This window comes from Typopeltis vanoorti, chromosome 6, assembly GCF_054136105.1.
Source record: "Typopeltis vanoorti isolate ZY-2024b chromosome 6, IOZ_Tvanoo_1.0, whole genome shotgun sequence".
Lineage (NCBI taxonomy): Eukaryota > Metazoa > Arthropoda > Arachnida > Uropygi > Thelyphonidae > Typopeltis > Typopeltis vanoorti.
The window spans coordinates 42650365-42667695 of NC_143554.1; the positions used below are offsets into that span (position 1 = coordinate 42650365).

A 17331-nucleotide genomic window follows, 5' to 3' on the forward strand; every position below is an offset into this window, starting at 1 on the left:
CTGTTTGCCTAAAGAACGACAGTTTACAGCTGCATGGGACCTGGTATACCCCAGGCAAGCCTAGGGGAAGTGGTTGGTCTTTGATGGAGCAAATAAGGGATGCCAATTTTTTATATGGTTTGTTAACAAAAAGTCAGGTCATATTTTTTTAGGATTTTGATTATTTTTTCAGAGTTGCCCCAGATGTAGGGAATGGTGATAGATTTAGTGTAATCTTTATTGTGAAGGGGGAGGGGGGTTGTGGTTTACTGGTTTTAATATTTTTTGGGGGTTGTAGCCATTGGCTAAGAAAGTATTAAGGATGTGGTTTAGTTCCGTAGTAAGCGCATTGTCATCTGAACAGATTAATTTGGACATGTTATATATTGTTTTAATAACCCCATATTGTTCTGAGGGGGAGTGGTGGGATTGCTGGTGAATGTATCTGCCTCTATGGGTGGGTTTTCTATAAACAGAGAAAACCAAGGATCCATCAGGCTGGCAAGTGATTAGAGTGTCTAGGAAAGGGAGGCTGTTCTTTTCCTCTTTTTTCCAAGGTGAACTGGATTCTAGGGTATGTTAAAGATACCAAGCAAATTTTAAACCTGGTTTTACTCCATTTTTTCCAAGTAAACAAACAGACAAAATGTCAAGTTTGCGCCTGCAATTTATGCAAGACTAGCTGATCCCACAGGTAGTGCAAGACCAAGGCAACTCGTGGTAAAGGTGGAGCAAGCTCTGATCACTAATCTTAATATTTACCCTTAATGCCAAAACACATCTCCAAGAAGGGGATGTATGATGCTTTGTATTAAAGGCAAGGGGCCACTACCCATGGCCCCTTGCCTTTAATACAAAATCCAGAGAGCCTTCTATGAAGAGAAACGATGCTTCAATTTAACACAATTTGGGATTACCTCATTATCCCAGCAGCATTTTAGGAAGGTCAAACGATTTAAGTTGTCTCAATAACTTCAACTTTAGTTTGCCATATTGGCAGGCCTTGCGTGCAATAGAATCTCCGTGGATGATAGTAATTCTTGTAGAAAGGCTTATACGTTGGCAACACATGACTATTAAATTATGTAAGGAATTTACAACGTATACTGGAATATTAATTAAAAGAAACTTTAATAAATACTTCCTATATTTGGTTCTCAACCAAACGGACAGGTAAGCTTACTGCTTTATTATTAGATTGGGCTACCTACCTCCCTATTGAATATAATCCCACCAGCTCTCAAATTAGAACACTCCATAGGCTCCTTAAGAAGGTCACACGACAGGTGTGACCAAGAAGTGACCTTGCTGACCTTCTCAAGTTTGTTGGTAACTTCCACAAGTCACACCTGTGGAAGTTACCAACTTGCCAGCCTGATGGATCCTTGGTTTTCTTTGTTTATAGAAAACCCACCCATACAGGCAGATACAATCACCAGCAATTCCACCCCCCCCCCCCTCACAACAATATGGGGTTATTAAAACACTATATAACAGGGCAAAATTAATCTGTTCAGATGACAATGCCCTTACCATGAAACTAAACCACATCCTTAATACTTTCTTAGCCAATGGCTACAACCCCCCCCCAAAAATATTAAAAACCAGTAAACCACAACTCCCCTCCCCAACCTTCACAATAAAGATTACACTAAATCTATCACCATTCCCTACATCTGGGGCACCTCTGAAAAAAATAACCAAAATCATAAAAATATGATCTGACTTCTTGTTACAAACCATATAAAAAATTGGCATCCCTTATCCGCTCCATCAAAGACCAACCACTTCCCCTAGACTTACCTGGGGCATATCAGGCCCCTTGCAGCTGTAAACTGTCATACTTTGGGCAAACAGGCAGGACAGCGCATATCAGGATTTCGGAACATAAAGACTACATCCGGTTTCATCAGTACAGCCACTCTGGCTTGCAGACCATGCTCTGGATACCCACCACAGAGTATGTTGGAAGAAAGCCAAAATAATACACCGCAGCAAGTTTAAGTATGAATGACTGTTCATAGAATCAGCCTCAGCTCTAAAAAATATTAAAAACCTCAACAAATTTGGGTGCATGAGACCGACCCAAATTTGGGAGACTTACATCATGAGAACATCAGCCAAATGGCCAAGACAACCTAATATAGCCTGCTAGGGGGATGTTGAACTCTGAATGGTCTTGTGACTTATTTCAGCAAATCATTCAGATTTCAACAAGCACAACTTAGCAAACTGAATTGTTAATAGTAGAAAATACTTACATATAGTCAAAATCAAATAATATTGTGTCTAAGGTGTGAAATATTAAGATAATAAAATATAACACTTAGAAAGTATCAGTTTATAAAATTGTAAAGATGCATAACATATTTGGAATTATATTATGTTATTTAGAAGTTTTTTTTTATGAATTATAAATCAAGATTTAGTGTTGTACAGTGCAATTGAAATTAACTTGAATATTCTACTGAGCTGAATGTAAGAGTGGGTCCAAAGGTTTGGTACGTGTTAGTGTAAGTGCCTGAGGCTGTGTGATAGTAGGAACAGGTGTGCATAATAACAGTCCCGTGATTCCTGCTACAGAAAAAAGTGCTGAAATCATTTGGAGATCGAGACTAACATAACACTGCACAAGATGTTTCAGGAGGAGATATGGGGCGCTATGTGATGCGTAATATAAGGGATTGCAGGAGGAGGAACAAGGCTTTCTTTTTTCCCCCGGGATTTCGTGGTCGTAAGGAGAAAATCGAGGTAGCGGTTTCCAGGTAGAACAGCGGGCAAGGATGCGTGGCAGCAGGAAGTTTGAATCGAGCAGTCCATGAAAAATTACAGACGGAGTTCCAGCGCGACGCAGCTAAAGCTTTCATTACAAGCTGGTGCTGAGTCGTCGATGTTCCCGTGAAGTCCTCAGATGACGAAGGTAGCCATTGTGCGTATTGAGGATAGCCACTTAGCAGAAATATAACGCCGCACATTATCCAAACAAGGAATCAAACCTCGGGTACTTCCACAACAGTATCAGTCAGCAGACCCATTCCGAAATCGAGTGAAGGTAATGTAGACATTTTATTATTTGTGTTTTTTGAAGCCTGTTAGTGAGTGAAGAATTTTAGATGCAAGAAACTTGATAAAGCAGAACAATATCAACTGGTGAACTTTTAAGTAATAGTCCCATTAGGCTATAGCCTGACATTGAGATTGTTAAGAGGAGTTTGACAAAGTTACAGATCAAGGAATTGTGAACCTAAATTTTAATGTATAATATGACGGATTGTCCCCAGAATTAGTTGAAGGAATTGTTATGAGTGAATTGTGTTAATGACAATTAAGTATAGGCAATTTACTAGATATAAGATTTTGCATGCATGGGACAACCCTGAAAGAAACTAGCTTTGCTAACTTAGTATTTATGCATGATTGTAATCTTAACAAGAGTGAATTTATATAATTGTATAGTGTATTTTAAAGTTGTAGAATAAACATGTATTCTTTTTCCAAACTGGGTCTTGCCTGACTAAGAGCGTCAACTCACCACTCTAAAAATACGAACTTGTCGTAGGAGGGTAAGGTTAAGTTGAGATATTTGGCCCCGACTGACTGAGGGAGTTAACAGATAGCTACATATTTGGGTTATTGGAAGTATCTCCCTGAATTGTGCATTTTATTATTATACAATCATTAAATAAAATAAATGTGTTTATGCCTAAAAAGGAGATAGGACCAAAAATCTAAGTCTGTACTTAGAGCAATTGATTAGTACGTTTGAAAAATACGACTTAAGTGAATTTGCATATATAACGACACAACAGGGCACCATTAGGACTTTAGAAATAACAATAGTTTCCTCTCTTCTTCCTCATTTGCTTTTTGTAGTGTCTGCATGCACTTGTCATAGTTGTATGTTCCCATGAAGATGGCAATGTGACATTTCCGAAATATAGGAAGTATTTATTAAAGTTTCTTTTAATATTCCAGTATACGCTGTAAATTCCTTAAATAATTTAATAGTCATATTGCCAAAATACTATCATTCATTAATGATCTACTATCTGAAAAACAAACAAACAAACAAATAAATATATATATATACACAGACACAGATACACACATACCAACCACACTATTGTCTGATTTATATAATCGGGATCCGATACTAGATCAAAAAATGGAAGGATTATCATATTTACAGCTACTTCCTAAAAAAAAAGAAAAAAAAAAGGTGAAAATATTGAAATCTGAAGCTAAGTGAGATGGCTAAATAGATACAAAATATGCATCTTAACAATAATTGTGAAGGTTTAAATCTTTTTTTTTTTAATAAATACACTTGTTTCAAATATAATAAAATATCTAATTTATTTGTTAATACACTTTTTTACTGTATTCATTAGTAAATTTGTATTCAAATGATATACTCTAACATTGTATTATACATGTCATGGTAATTAGGTAATAGAACATGGTAATCAGGTTCCTATAAATCTTGTTTAATGAAAAACTGTGTTATATGGGACTAAGAAGCAGTACAAAAAGTGGGATTTATGTTACAAAAGCTAACAAAAATACACGATTTTATTTTTATGATTATCAAAAACTTCATTTTTATTAAAAATAGTAACAACTGAATAATTTAGAAACTGTTCTTTAAATAAATCAGCCTACGCTTTTTTTCTGCTTTCAGTAGCAGTAACATATTTTTATTTACACCTTTCATTACACAAGGATTAGAGAATCTATAAACCAGCATAGGTGTCATCATGCAATCTCCTGATACACTAGTACACATAAATAATGTTACACACTCTTCAGATGCATTAAAACCTTGTGCAGTTTTCCTTTTCTTTCTTTTTTTTTTTTGAAATAAATGTTTCAAATACTCAACACCACTGTGGACATAGGGCTGACCACCTTATCCCGTGAACAGTTGAGTTCCGATGATTAATAAACCCTCGACACTGCAAGGTAAAAGAGGGAAAGGAAGATGAGATGAGATGAATAAATGTTCTGTTGTGCACTTTTTTTCCCATAAAAGACCTGTCTCATCGGCACTGAAAACTTGAAGTGGTGTGCATGTGTTCATCAATAATTTTTTGAAATTTGAAGTTCAGTAATCCCCGTACAAAAGATTCAAAGGTATCCTGTTATGCAAGGTTTCTCACAAATCTCTAACCTTGTTACAGCATAACCACATATATAATCAAGCATGTGTCTAGCCACCCCAGGATAAATGAGTGGGAGTATAGGAATGTTAGTGAAGAGCTGGGTACAGTTTCCCAGGTTTTGAATCTGAACAGATGGGTAATGACATTATGTAAGGGTAACTGTGGGTCCAAGGGAATGTTCAAATGCATGTACACGAATGCCAAAAATTATTGGCATCAGTGAGACCTGGTTGTCAAAGAATAATGTAGTTATAGGGATAGAATGAAAATACTGTATTTTCAGAGAAGACAGAGGAAATAGAGCAGGAGGAGGGGTATTATTAATGAAAGATGAAGAACTTCAACTAACAAAAAAAAAAGAAGTTAAGGAAGATTGCAGATCTGAGGAAAATATTCATTTAAGGCTATCTGTTATGAGATTGAGACCAAAAGGACAATATGCTGTATGTTGTTTACATCTCACATATGCTGCTGCTGCTATAGACCTGGGTGTCCAGAAGATGTGGATAACATGCAACAATAACATGGTCAAAAAGACAAGTCTTGTTGACTATGTTATTGTTGATATTGCCATATTCACTGGTTCAAGACACAAGAGTATATAATGGATTTAAAACAGGAAACGACTGCCATTTAGTTTTGAGTTGGATGAAATTGAATATCATCAATATCAAGACAGACCTCTAATACCCCCCCCCCTCCTGCCCTAAGTTAAAAAGATACATATTAACATTATTATTAAGACAGACTTCTAAGGAGTCAGGGACTAATTGAAGGAGGCCACATATCACATACACCAGCTGTCATACTTTTTCTTGAATTCATACACACTACCTGCACTCACCACCTCCAATGGCAATCCAGTTGAATCATGCACCACTCTCTAACAGAGTAAAATCTAGCTCTCACCCCTTTCTTCACTGCATTCATTCTCAACTTCCATGGATGCCCTCTCCCCACCGTGTATAAGATGAAAAATTCCAACTAAAGGTATCCTGTATGACTCTTTCAAAAGTACGTACATTTCAATCATATCATACCTCTTTCTTCTGTTTGCTAGTGTCTGCAGTCCAGAAATTCTCTCTCTCTCTACATAATCTGTACTCCACAATCCCAATATAATCTTTAACTTTTATTTGCCCTCTGTCCACTGTATCAGCATCACAATGAAAAACAGGAGACCAGACATGTGCACAAGAGTTGCCTAAGTGAGGTTGTATCAAGATTTTGTAAAGAAGCAAAATAATCTGTACTCCACAATCCCAATATAATCTTTAACTTTTCTTTGCCCTCTGTCCACTGTATCAGCATCACAATGAAAAACAGGAGACCAGACATGTGCACAAGAGTTGCCTAAGTGAGGTTGTATCAAGATTTTGTAAAGAAGCAAAATAACTTCCTTATCCTTATAAGTTATGGTTCATTTCAGCACTGCAATTATCCTGAGTTGTATTAATAATTTTTACTATATGACCCCTGAACTTCAACTTCCTATCTACAAAAACTACAAGGTCCCTAGCCTAATCAGTTTCTTCTAGCATAATCCCATCAATATAATATGACATTGGATATCTCATCACATAAAAGCACATAACTTTACATTTACTAACACTGAACTGATAGCAATTTCCACATGCCCAAAGGTTAGTCGATTGGTAGAGCCTCCGCTACTAATGGCTCAGTTAAGTAAGTTTGAGCATGGTTAGTAGTTGGAAGGGAACCAATCGTTTGATGCTGTTGGCACACTCTCCCTCGATGAGTCTTTGGACTCCCTGGAGGTGTCAAATAATAATAATAATAATAAAATAATAATAAATCATTCTGCAAGTACAGAATATCAGCTGCATTCTTGAATACCCTACTTAGCTTTGCATCATCAGCAAACAGCTGTATGTCTCCCGTTAAAGCTTTCCCAATGTAACTAATGTAAAGACTGAATAACAATGGACTGATCCTTATTGTACACCACTGGTCACCTTATATCTTGGAGAGTCACATCTCTGTATACCACTTTTTGATATTTGTCAGTCAGCCATTCTCTTATCAAGGTAATGTTAATTTATAATCTAGTCCCATATCCTTCAACTTATGCAATTAGTTTTCCATGTTGTATTCTGTCAACTTACCAACATCCAGAAATATCATAGTATCCATTCCCCTTTGTCTAACTCAATAATATTATTATAAAATGTGAGCAAGTTGCTCAAACTGACATTTCCTGAGGTGAACCCATGATGTTCATTGCAAAGTATATTTCTTTGTGAACTAATTTCTGTACATGAGCCCTTACCAACTTTTCCAAAATCTCTACTGCCACTCCAGACATACTAACAGATCAATAGTTGGATGCATCAAGTCTTCAAACCACTCCTGTGCAATGGAAGTATCCCAAATTCTTTCCACTCCCATGGAATCTTCCCTGTTCTGAGACTCAAATTATATAGCCTGGTAAAAGTGTTAAGTTGAACTCCAGCCAGTTCAGCTGAACACTTTTCAGCATCCATGCTGATATCCCACCAACCACTGTTGAAGTTTTTATTCAGTTTGTGCAACAGTTTTAGTACTTTCTCCTTATACACCTGAGTTTCTTCATCCAGTGAAGAATTAGCATTGAACTAAATGCTGCATACATCAGGGTGATAGCTAATAGCAAAATGGACACTCAGTTGAACAATTTCTTCTCTGTCACTTGTATTTGATCTGCATTCAGTAGAGTTATTCTTTCATATTCATTCTTTCTTTTACTTGCAGCATAGCAATAGAAATCTTTTGGATTGTCTTCAGCTTGCAGAACCAGTTTACATCCCACTATTTATTTGATCTTGTCAAACTCCACCTCAACACCAGATGGCTTCAAACTCAGTGCCACATGGAAAAATTTTACTAGTATTGCAGTCATAGATTTCTATTCTATTTGGATGCAAATAGTACCTTACTTATGCAGACATCCTTGTACATGATTAACAAGTCTAAACTGTATGAACACAAAATAGTTTTCTTTCCTCATTATCATTTCATTGATAATGACATTCCTATCATTATCTTAATGATACAAACAAGAGTTACAAAACATTGTCACTCTTGCACACATTCTCACAACTCCTCTGACCAAGACAGCCTGGTTGAGTGGTTAGCATATCCACTCTCCAACCAAGAGGCTGTGGGTCTGAATCCCTCCAGGGGAATGGATGTTTGTGATTGTCCTACTAACCATTTACCATATGTACTGCTATAACCTGTATGTGATTGTCCTACTAACCATTTACCATATGTACTCCTGGCACAGTATGATCTTTGATGTCTTTGTGCCAGAAAAATAAAAAAAAATAATTCGCTAACCTACCATCACAATCTAGTTTTCTCTGACTCTCTGTGTTAAGTCTCATACAAATTAATAATTTCTCAGAGTCCTGATACCAAACAAATTCACACACAACTTCATTTATACAAATAAATTATGAAACTCATACCATGAATCCAAAAATTCATATCCATTCCTTCTACACAGACCATGCATCAAATCATTTGCTATCATAATCCTTCTTCTTAATCCATTTCTATCATATCTAGGTAATATAGTTTTCTCTCTTTCTCTCTCTCTCTCATCATATCTTCATATACTCTATGATGTTGAACTTCTCTCTCTCTCTCTTTCTCCTTCATCAGTCTCTTCATATACTCTATCATGGTGAACTTATCAATAGTTAAGTCATTCAGTAATTAGAATTACCATCGCTTTTGCTATGTTTTTCATTCTTCCTCCAGGAAAACTTGAAGTAATAATTCAGTCATCGGTGGCATGTTATATGATAGAGTTACTATATCAAATAATATCTTTTTTTTTTTTTTCCCCCCATAACAAACTCTCCCTAACTGATTTTCATTATGCAGTATCTTACCTGATTGCATGCATTGTTGTTTCTTATTTTGCTGCTTAATTTTTTATTGTCCACGTTCCATTAAATGCCTCTCAACTTTCTGCAATTCCCATGTCGTCTATCTAATAATTTGTTTTAATTTTGTGATTTTAGTTAGTTCAATTTCGATATTCTCGACTTCACTGTTCTTGTAAGCATTCCATTTCTTGTGCATTTTTGGTGTCATTTTACAATATTATTTAATATTGCAATATCTCAATAAAAAATGTCATGAAGATACCAACTACTATAAAAACACAAAAATCTCATCATCATCAAATTCCTGATATATATACCCTCAGTGGGTGTACAGGATATCATAGTACTACATGAAAAATTTACATCATTACTAACTTCCTTTCTACAATTTTCCTCCAAATCAGTCTGTTAAATGTCAAGACTCCAATATTATCAGGTCTTATATTATATTTCTGTCTTCTAAGGCACTTTGTACCATATCAATCCACCTATATCTTGGTCTTCCTCTGGGTCTTTTTCCTGCCAACCTGGCAGAGAACACTTGTTTAGCTAATCTTTCCTCTTCCATTCTGCTCAAGTGACATTAACACCTGAGATTAGCTCTGCTAACGCATTCCTGGATGCTGACAATGTCAAGTTCTTTCCTAATATCCCCGTTTTTAATATGATATTGCCATTGATGTCATCTGTTCACGGCTCTAATCTTTCTCAGGACCCTCATATCCGCAGTCTCTAGTCTCTGGTCAAGTGTTTTACTTCTGACCCAGCTCTCAGATCCACAAGTTAAAACTAGTTTGAAACTGTCTTGTATACAGCTAATTTAGTGTTCCGACTAATTTCTCTCTTATTCCATATGAATTTATTCACTTGACTTCCTACCATACCAGCTTTGTCGATTATGTTGTCTATTTCCATATTTAACTTACCATCTTCACTAAAAATCGTGCCTAAGTAGATGAAATGTTTTACCTGTTCCAAAGGTTCTGAATTCACAGAAGAGTAGACATTTTCAGTGAATCTGCAATTTTCATTGTCTTTGTCTTTTTAATGCTGACCTTCATTCCATATCTATTACAAGAGTTATTCAATTTAGTCAGGCAGGGAATCTTGTAGACTTGTAGCAGATTTATTTAGAAGTATAACATCATCTGCATAAAGCAAAGTGCTGAGATTAACACCTCTAATTTTGATATCAGGTTTAATAGCACTCCTTCATAATGTGATCCATATAGATAATGAATAAGAGAGGGAATAATGTGCATCCTTGCCTGACACCAGATTTAACATTAAACCATCTTGCTGTACTTCCTTCAATTCTAACTGCTGACTTACAACTCAATAGAGACCAAGTTTTGCTTGATATAATGCCCCATTAACACCATATAACTGTAGCGTTTGGAAGAGCTTCCCTCTTGGCACCTTGTCATATGCCTTTTCCAGATCTAAAAAACTTAAAAATACAGATCTTTGTTATATTCCCATGATTTCTCAACTATTTGTTGTAAAGTGAAAATCTGATCGTGACAGCCTCTATTTAGCCTGAATCCAGCTTGTTCTTCACGAAGTTTCTCTTCCACAATCCTTCTCAACCGTTTCTCAAGTATGCTAGCATATATCTTACCAGGAACACTCAATAATGAAATACATCTGTAATTCTCACATTCAGTTTTATTTCCATTTTTATATACTGGTACTATGAGAGCTCTACTCTAATCATCTGGAATTTGTCCCTCTGTTCAGGCCTTCTGAACTATGCAGTGCAGCCACTGTATGACTTTTACACCTCCATACTTCGGCATTTCTGGTTGAATATCATCTACTCCTGCTGCCTTTCCACATTTCAGGCTTTTGATGACTTTTTCTACTTCAAGTATGGATATGTATTCCTGACTGCATGCCTGGTCAATGTTTTTTTACCACTGTGCTGTCATCACTGCTTGTTTCATTTAGCAGTTTTTCAAAGTAATTACTCCATACTTCAAGGATATCTTTATCTACTGTTTTCATGTCACCTTCATCATCTCTAATTCCTTTTACAGCACTTTTTCCCCCATTTCTGAGCATCTTCAACAACCTCCAGAATATATTGCCCCTTTCTTGATATTTATTTTCTATGTTCTTGCCAAAGTCTTCCCATGACTTTTGTTAAGTCAGTTTTACAGTGTTTAGCTTTCTTACGTTTGTCTCTGTATTCTCTAAGAGCACAAGCTGACTTATTTGCCAGGAACTTTTGATATGCTTTCTTCTTTTCCTTCATTGCCTCTTTAACTTCCTGTGTCCATCATGGAGTTCACATTTTTCTATCCTTACACACAATCCAACCACATGCCTCTCTGACTGAATCAATCAGTATTTTCTTCAGGGCTTGCCACTGGATCTCCAAGGTTTGGTTCCTGTTCTCAAACTCTTTCATTTTTTCATGAATAATATTTGTGTATTTTAGTCTACAGTTCACATCTGAGAGTGCTGAACTTTTATTTGCTTTAAAACTTTCTTACGTGTTTTTCTTTTCAAAATGAAATTCAATTTTATCCTGCTCAAGACTAAATAGTGATCACTTCCAATTTCAAATCCTCTGTACACTCTGGTGTCCTTCTCCAGGGAGAAAACATCACTATCAACAATAACATAGTCAATGAGACTTTTCTTATTCCTTGTCTCTTCTCTTCATGTAAATTTGTGCACATTTTTATGTTGGAACTTGGTGTTACTAATAACCAGTCCATGTCCTGAGAAGAAATCCAACAGGTATTTGCCATTATTATTAGCTTTGCTCTTTTCTCCAAATTTTCCCAAAATATTTTTGTATGTCTCACAATCATTTCCTACTCTGCTATTTAGATCCCCCAACAAGGACCAACTTTTCCTTTTTCATTGTGTCAGTTGCTTTCTCTATAGCCTCAAAAAATTCCTCCACTTCTACCTTAGTAGAACCTTCTGTGGGACCATAGGCACAAATAAGTCTCATTGTCCAGTTCTCCATTCTGATATTTGCCCACATCACTCTACTTGAGACTGCCTGCCATTCAAGAAGATTAGCCTCGTATTTAGTGTTGAATACTATGGCTACTCGTTCTTTTCCTTGATTGTAATTGCCTGAATATAACATTTTGCAATTATTGCTCAGAAAGATCTCACAAGTTTTTGTCATTTTTGTTTCAGTCACCCCTATTATGTCGATCTGGTACTTTTCCAATTCCTCAGCTAGCTCCATTTTTTTGCCATTTAGGCTTCTTATGTTGATAGTGCTGATCTTGAACTCTGGTGATGTTGAGTTGTGGTAAGTTTAAGGATTAGGACACAAAAATCTGAATTAGCATAATATAAAACATTAATTTTCTAAGGGGAGAAAAAACAATAAAACAGATAAAAATCACCAATTTTGCATGAGTGCTAAATAAATCTACCACTCACAATATAAGAAAAGTTTTAAAAAGAAAGTCAAACTGTAGACTTATACACACAAGCAGACTCAGGGGAAGATCCTAAAAACAAAATAAACAAACAAAAAAGAATAGTGACTGAATCAACCACAAAATGTTCTGTAGACTATTGAAAAGGCTTGGAAAGTAGAGTGCACCATAAAAGATATCAGAGATAATGAAGGTGATGTGAAAACTGAAGATAAAGATATTCTAGAAGTGTGGAGTAAATACTTATTCACAGTACTAGTGTATTACACAGGTTGACCAATCTCTGGCAAATGGATTCCCCATAAAAAAATAAATAAAATAAAATTACTGTGAGAAATTACTACAAGGCTGTAGAAACATTCATGAAGAATGTAACCAGTGGTAACTATCAATATTCGAGGTATTAAATGCCATGAGAAACCTGTAATGTGTAAAAACAGCCAGAATAGATGATATCTGATCAGAAATGCTCAAATATGGAGGTATAAAAGTTTAAAAGTGACTGCACAACACAATTCAGAAGGTCTGGTTGGAGGATCAAATTCCTAATGCTTGTAGTAGGGCTATCGTAGCACCCATACATCAAAAGAGAAATAAAATGCAATGTAAGAATTACAAAGGAATTTCCGTACTGTGTGCTCCTGGTAAGATTTATACAAGCATACCTGACAAAAAGCAAAGAAAAATTGTGGAAGGGAAGCTTGGAGAAGAAGCTCGATGATGTATGGCCTGGTTTCAGGCCATACACCATCAAGATCAGATTTTCACTTTAAAATAAACAGCTGAGAAATCATAGGAACATAAGGTCTGTTTTATTGATCTGAAAAAAGCATATGACAATGAGCCAAGAGAAATGCTGTTCAAAATGCTCAAGTTATATAGTGTAAATGGGCCATTATATCAAGCAATACATAAATCTATATTTGAGTTGTAATTCAGCGGTTAGAATTGCAAGTAGTATAGGGAAGATGGTTTGATGTTATGTCAGGTATGAGGCAAGGGTGAACATTATCTCCACTGTTGTTCAACATCTACAAGGTGTGACAACAATTCCTGGAACGGGTTTATATGGCCTGTATGGCGAGTCAGAGAGAACATGTAAGCGTGCATTTTTGGGCATTGCCTTGAACATCAAAACAATCAAGTCAGTAGTTGACAAGCTGTGGTAGAGTTTGCACTTGCATATTTGCTTATGGTTTCAGTGGAAAAATGAGTGAGGAGATTTCAGAATAGCACATTAACATCAAGTTTTGTGAATTCAGGCAAAAGAGCAAGTGAAACTTTAGACATGTTAAGAGCAATTTGTGGTGAAGATGCTATGAAAAGGTTTTACTGCATTTGAGTGACAATATGAATTTAAAGAATGGGTGACCATTAACTCATTGAACATGTTAAAATGTGGAAGAAGTGAGACATTTAGTTTGGCTCAACAGACACTGTCATGAATGACAAAAGAATTAAATTTAGACACAGAACTAGGGAGGAAGATTTTGATCAACAATTTGAGAATAAAAAAAAAATTCTGCAAAGATAGTTCTGCGAATTTTGAGTGAAGATCAAAACAAGCAACAGTTTGATATTTGTTCTGATTTTTCTTCTCAAATGGCTGTTTTTCACAGAGTTATTTCTGGTGCTTTCAGAATGATCCCGAAGCAAAACACCAAAGCATGAAAAGAAAAATATCATTTTCACAGAGAAAGATAAAGGTATGAATGTAATGATCACAGATAAAGACAATTCTTGTTTGTTTTTTTATCATAATGGCAAACGAACTTCAAATTCATTACACAAGGACAAACCATGAACCAACATTGTTATTTTGGAGTGCTGACAAGGTTATGTGAAACAATTTGTAAGAAAATACCTGAATTTTGCTGAACAACAGGATCAGTCATCATGGCAATGTTCCTGCTCATGATGCAAAAGCTCACTGCATTTTTCTGACTATATAAATCAATCAATAAAACTGGACTATCCTCTGAATATAAGAAAAGCCATAGCCCATTGTGACTTTAGCTTCCTATAATTTCATTATGGGAAATATGTGACTTCTGCATTACTTCAATCTTGGTATCCCCTTTTGAGGTCTGGATCCCACTGATAAAACTTTGAATTTTAGCAAGACAGGTAGTTTGGTTTCTTCCCTTTGTTTTTCACTTTGATATTTTAATTTAATTTTACTGATGTTAGTGGTGATTTTTCCCCTACCCTCTTCCACTAGCACTATTTTTTTCAAGTAAATATTAAGATTGCTGGTAGTACAGTTACTACCAGCAATTACAGTTACTACTACCAGCTGGTGAGATTGTCAAAATGTAGGAATAAGGCTTCAAAGGACATCGTACATGTGAGGCAGATCAAAGACGCTGAAGGAAGCATATTATGGAGGGATGTGGACATAAGAAACAGATGGAGAACATACTTTGAGGGACTTTCGAATGAGGAAAATGCGAGGACTCACAGAGAAGATGGGCAGCCTTCTGAGGGAATGTGCAGAACATCAGTAGAGTGGAAGTGAAGGAGGCCATGAAGAGGATGAAGAATGGAAAATCGGTGGGCCCAGACAAGATTCAAGTGGAGGCATGGAAGGCTCTGGGAGAAGAGGGAATTGACCTGTTCATGAAAGTTTGTCAACAGGAAAATATACCCGAGGAATGGAGGAAAAGTACTCTTGTCCCCATCTACAAGGGTAAAGGGGATGCACAAGACTGTAAGAATTACAGAGGAATAAAGTTGATGTCCCACACAATGAAAATCCTAGAAAGGGTTCTTGATGGAAGACTGAGGAAGGAAGTGGAGATTGCAAAGGAGCAATTGGGCTTCATGCCTGGTCAATTGGCCACAGATGCTATTTTTGGGGTACGACAGATGACGGAAAAGTTTCGAGAGAAGCAACGGGAGCTACATCTGGTATTTATTGATCTGGAGAAAGCGTATGATAGAGTGCCAAGGCAAGAAGTCTTGAGGTGTCTGAGGGAGAAGGTACTGGAGAAATATGTCAGGTTGGTGCAGGAGATGTACAGAAATGTGAAGACAAGTGTTCGAGCCTGCCTGGGAGTGACAGAAAGTTTTCCAGTGACAGTTGGCTTGCATCAAGGGTCTGCATTAAGTCCGTTCCTGTTTAATATTGTGATGGAGGCGGTGACAGAGGAAGTGAGAGAAGACACGCATTGGACTATGTTGTATGTAGATGACATCGTGCTGTGTGCAGAATCAAGAGAAGAAGTGGCAGCCAAACTGGAAAGTTGGAGGAAAGTACTGGAAAAGAGAGGTATGAGACTGAGCAGAAGTAAGAGTGAGTATATGTGTTGCAAAGTGGATGGCAGCCAGGAGACAGATCTGGAGCTGGAAGAAAATGTTATCAGGAAGGTCAGTGACTTTAGATACTTACGTTCTACAATGAAAGAGGATGGTGAGGCTGAGAAGGAAGTGGGATGCAGGATACAAGCAGGATGGCTGGAGTGCTATGTGATAAGAGGGTGCCGATCAATCTAAAAAGCAAAATTTACAGGAAAGTAGTGAGACCAGCTATGACGTATGCTTTGGAAACTGTGGCCCTGAGGAAAAATAACATCTGCAGGATGGAGATAGCGGAGATGAGAATGCTTAGGTGGATGTGTGGTGTGACCAGAAAGGACTATGTAAGGGAAACAGTTAAAGTTACGAACTTAGGAGCAAAGATACAGGAGGCAAGGTTGAGATGGTTTGGTCATGTGATGAGGAGGGAGGAAGAGTATGTGGGAAGAAAGATCATGCAGATGGAAGGTCATGCAGGGGAAGAGCGGATGGCCAAAGAAGAGATGAAGGGAGATGGTGGAGGAGGACTTGAGGATGAAGAACTTGGAAGTGGCTACAGCCCAAGACAGGAAGTTGTGGAGGAGACTCACCACAAACAGCGACCCTACTTAAGTGGGAAAAGCTGCAGAAGAAGAAGAAGAAGTCATACAGTTACTCATATCTACATCACAGGATTACTTTTGGATGTGTCACAGTCACCATTTTATAGTAGCTCAAATACAAAGTTTCTCTTATAATCAAATGCAGAGGTTTTTAGTCTCTCCCCCCCCTTTGAGATAATGGTACCAATTCCTCCAAGAATGCAAACTTGAAGAATTGAAATTCCAGGATGTGATGAAGTGAGACAGGTGACTAAGGTTTTAAAAGAGATAACTGGGTTCCTATATTCCACTAGTAAAGTAGAGAGTATGTAGACATGGATGCCTTCAGACTCTCATTTCTAGCCACCATCTCCTGTCTAATATCTAGATGTGCTATGCCAGCTAAACAACAATTTTTTTGTGAGGCATCAGTCTCAAACCAGTAACGAGTCTATGTGTCTCATTTAAGGCAACATCCACCTGCTTAGCATGGCAGGATCTATACCATACAGGGCATGCGTATTCTGCAGCCAAGGTCCTTATTGTTTGAGCCTGTGTTCCCCAGCTAGTGCTGGATAGTTCCCAGAGAATACTATTCCTTGTAGTTACTTTATGTTTTGTATTTATACAATGTCTTTCATAAATGAGAGCATGGTCTAAAGTTACCCCTAAATATTTAGGTGTTGGACAATGATCTAAGTGAGTGCTCTCCCAAGAGTTTCCTTGTTGCCTGTTTATTCTTTAAATGAAAAGCACAGACTTGGGTTTTTCGGGGATTAGGTTTCAATTGCTTTTCACTATAGTAAGGGCTAAGTTCAATCAGTGCTTCAGAGAGCTTTTGTTCTACACTCTCAAAATGATCTGCCTGAGTGGCAATGGCACAATCATCAGCATAGATAAAACATTTTGTATCTTTGGGGGATAGGTTGGTCATTTGTATAGATGTTAAAAAGCAGAGGCGAGAACACTGCCTTGAGGGAGGCCGTTCTTATGAATCCTTCAA

General features: G+C 37.0%; 1 protein-coding gene across 4 annotated transcripts in view; it reads right to left on the reverse strand.

The window, feature by feature from the left end:
- The window catches only part of LOC150105407 (sorting nexin-13-like), a 599079-nt gene that overhangs the window by 357362 nt on the left and 224386 nt on the right, over positions 1–17331 (reverse strand). For all 4 annotated transcript variants that reach the window (XM_090394133.1, XM_090394134.1, XM_090394132.1 and 1 more), the window contains one exon: positions 4092–4175. In XM_090394133.1, the coding sequence (XP_090250259.1) occupies positions 4092–4175 (84 nt within the window). The remainder of the gene's footprint in view (positions 1–4091; positions 4176–17331) is intronic.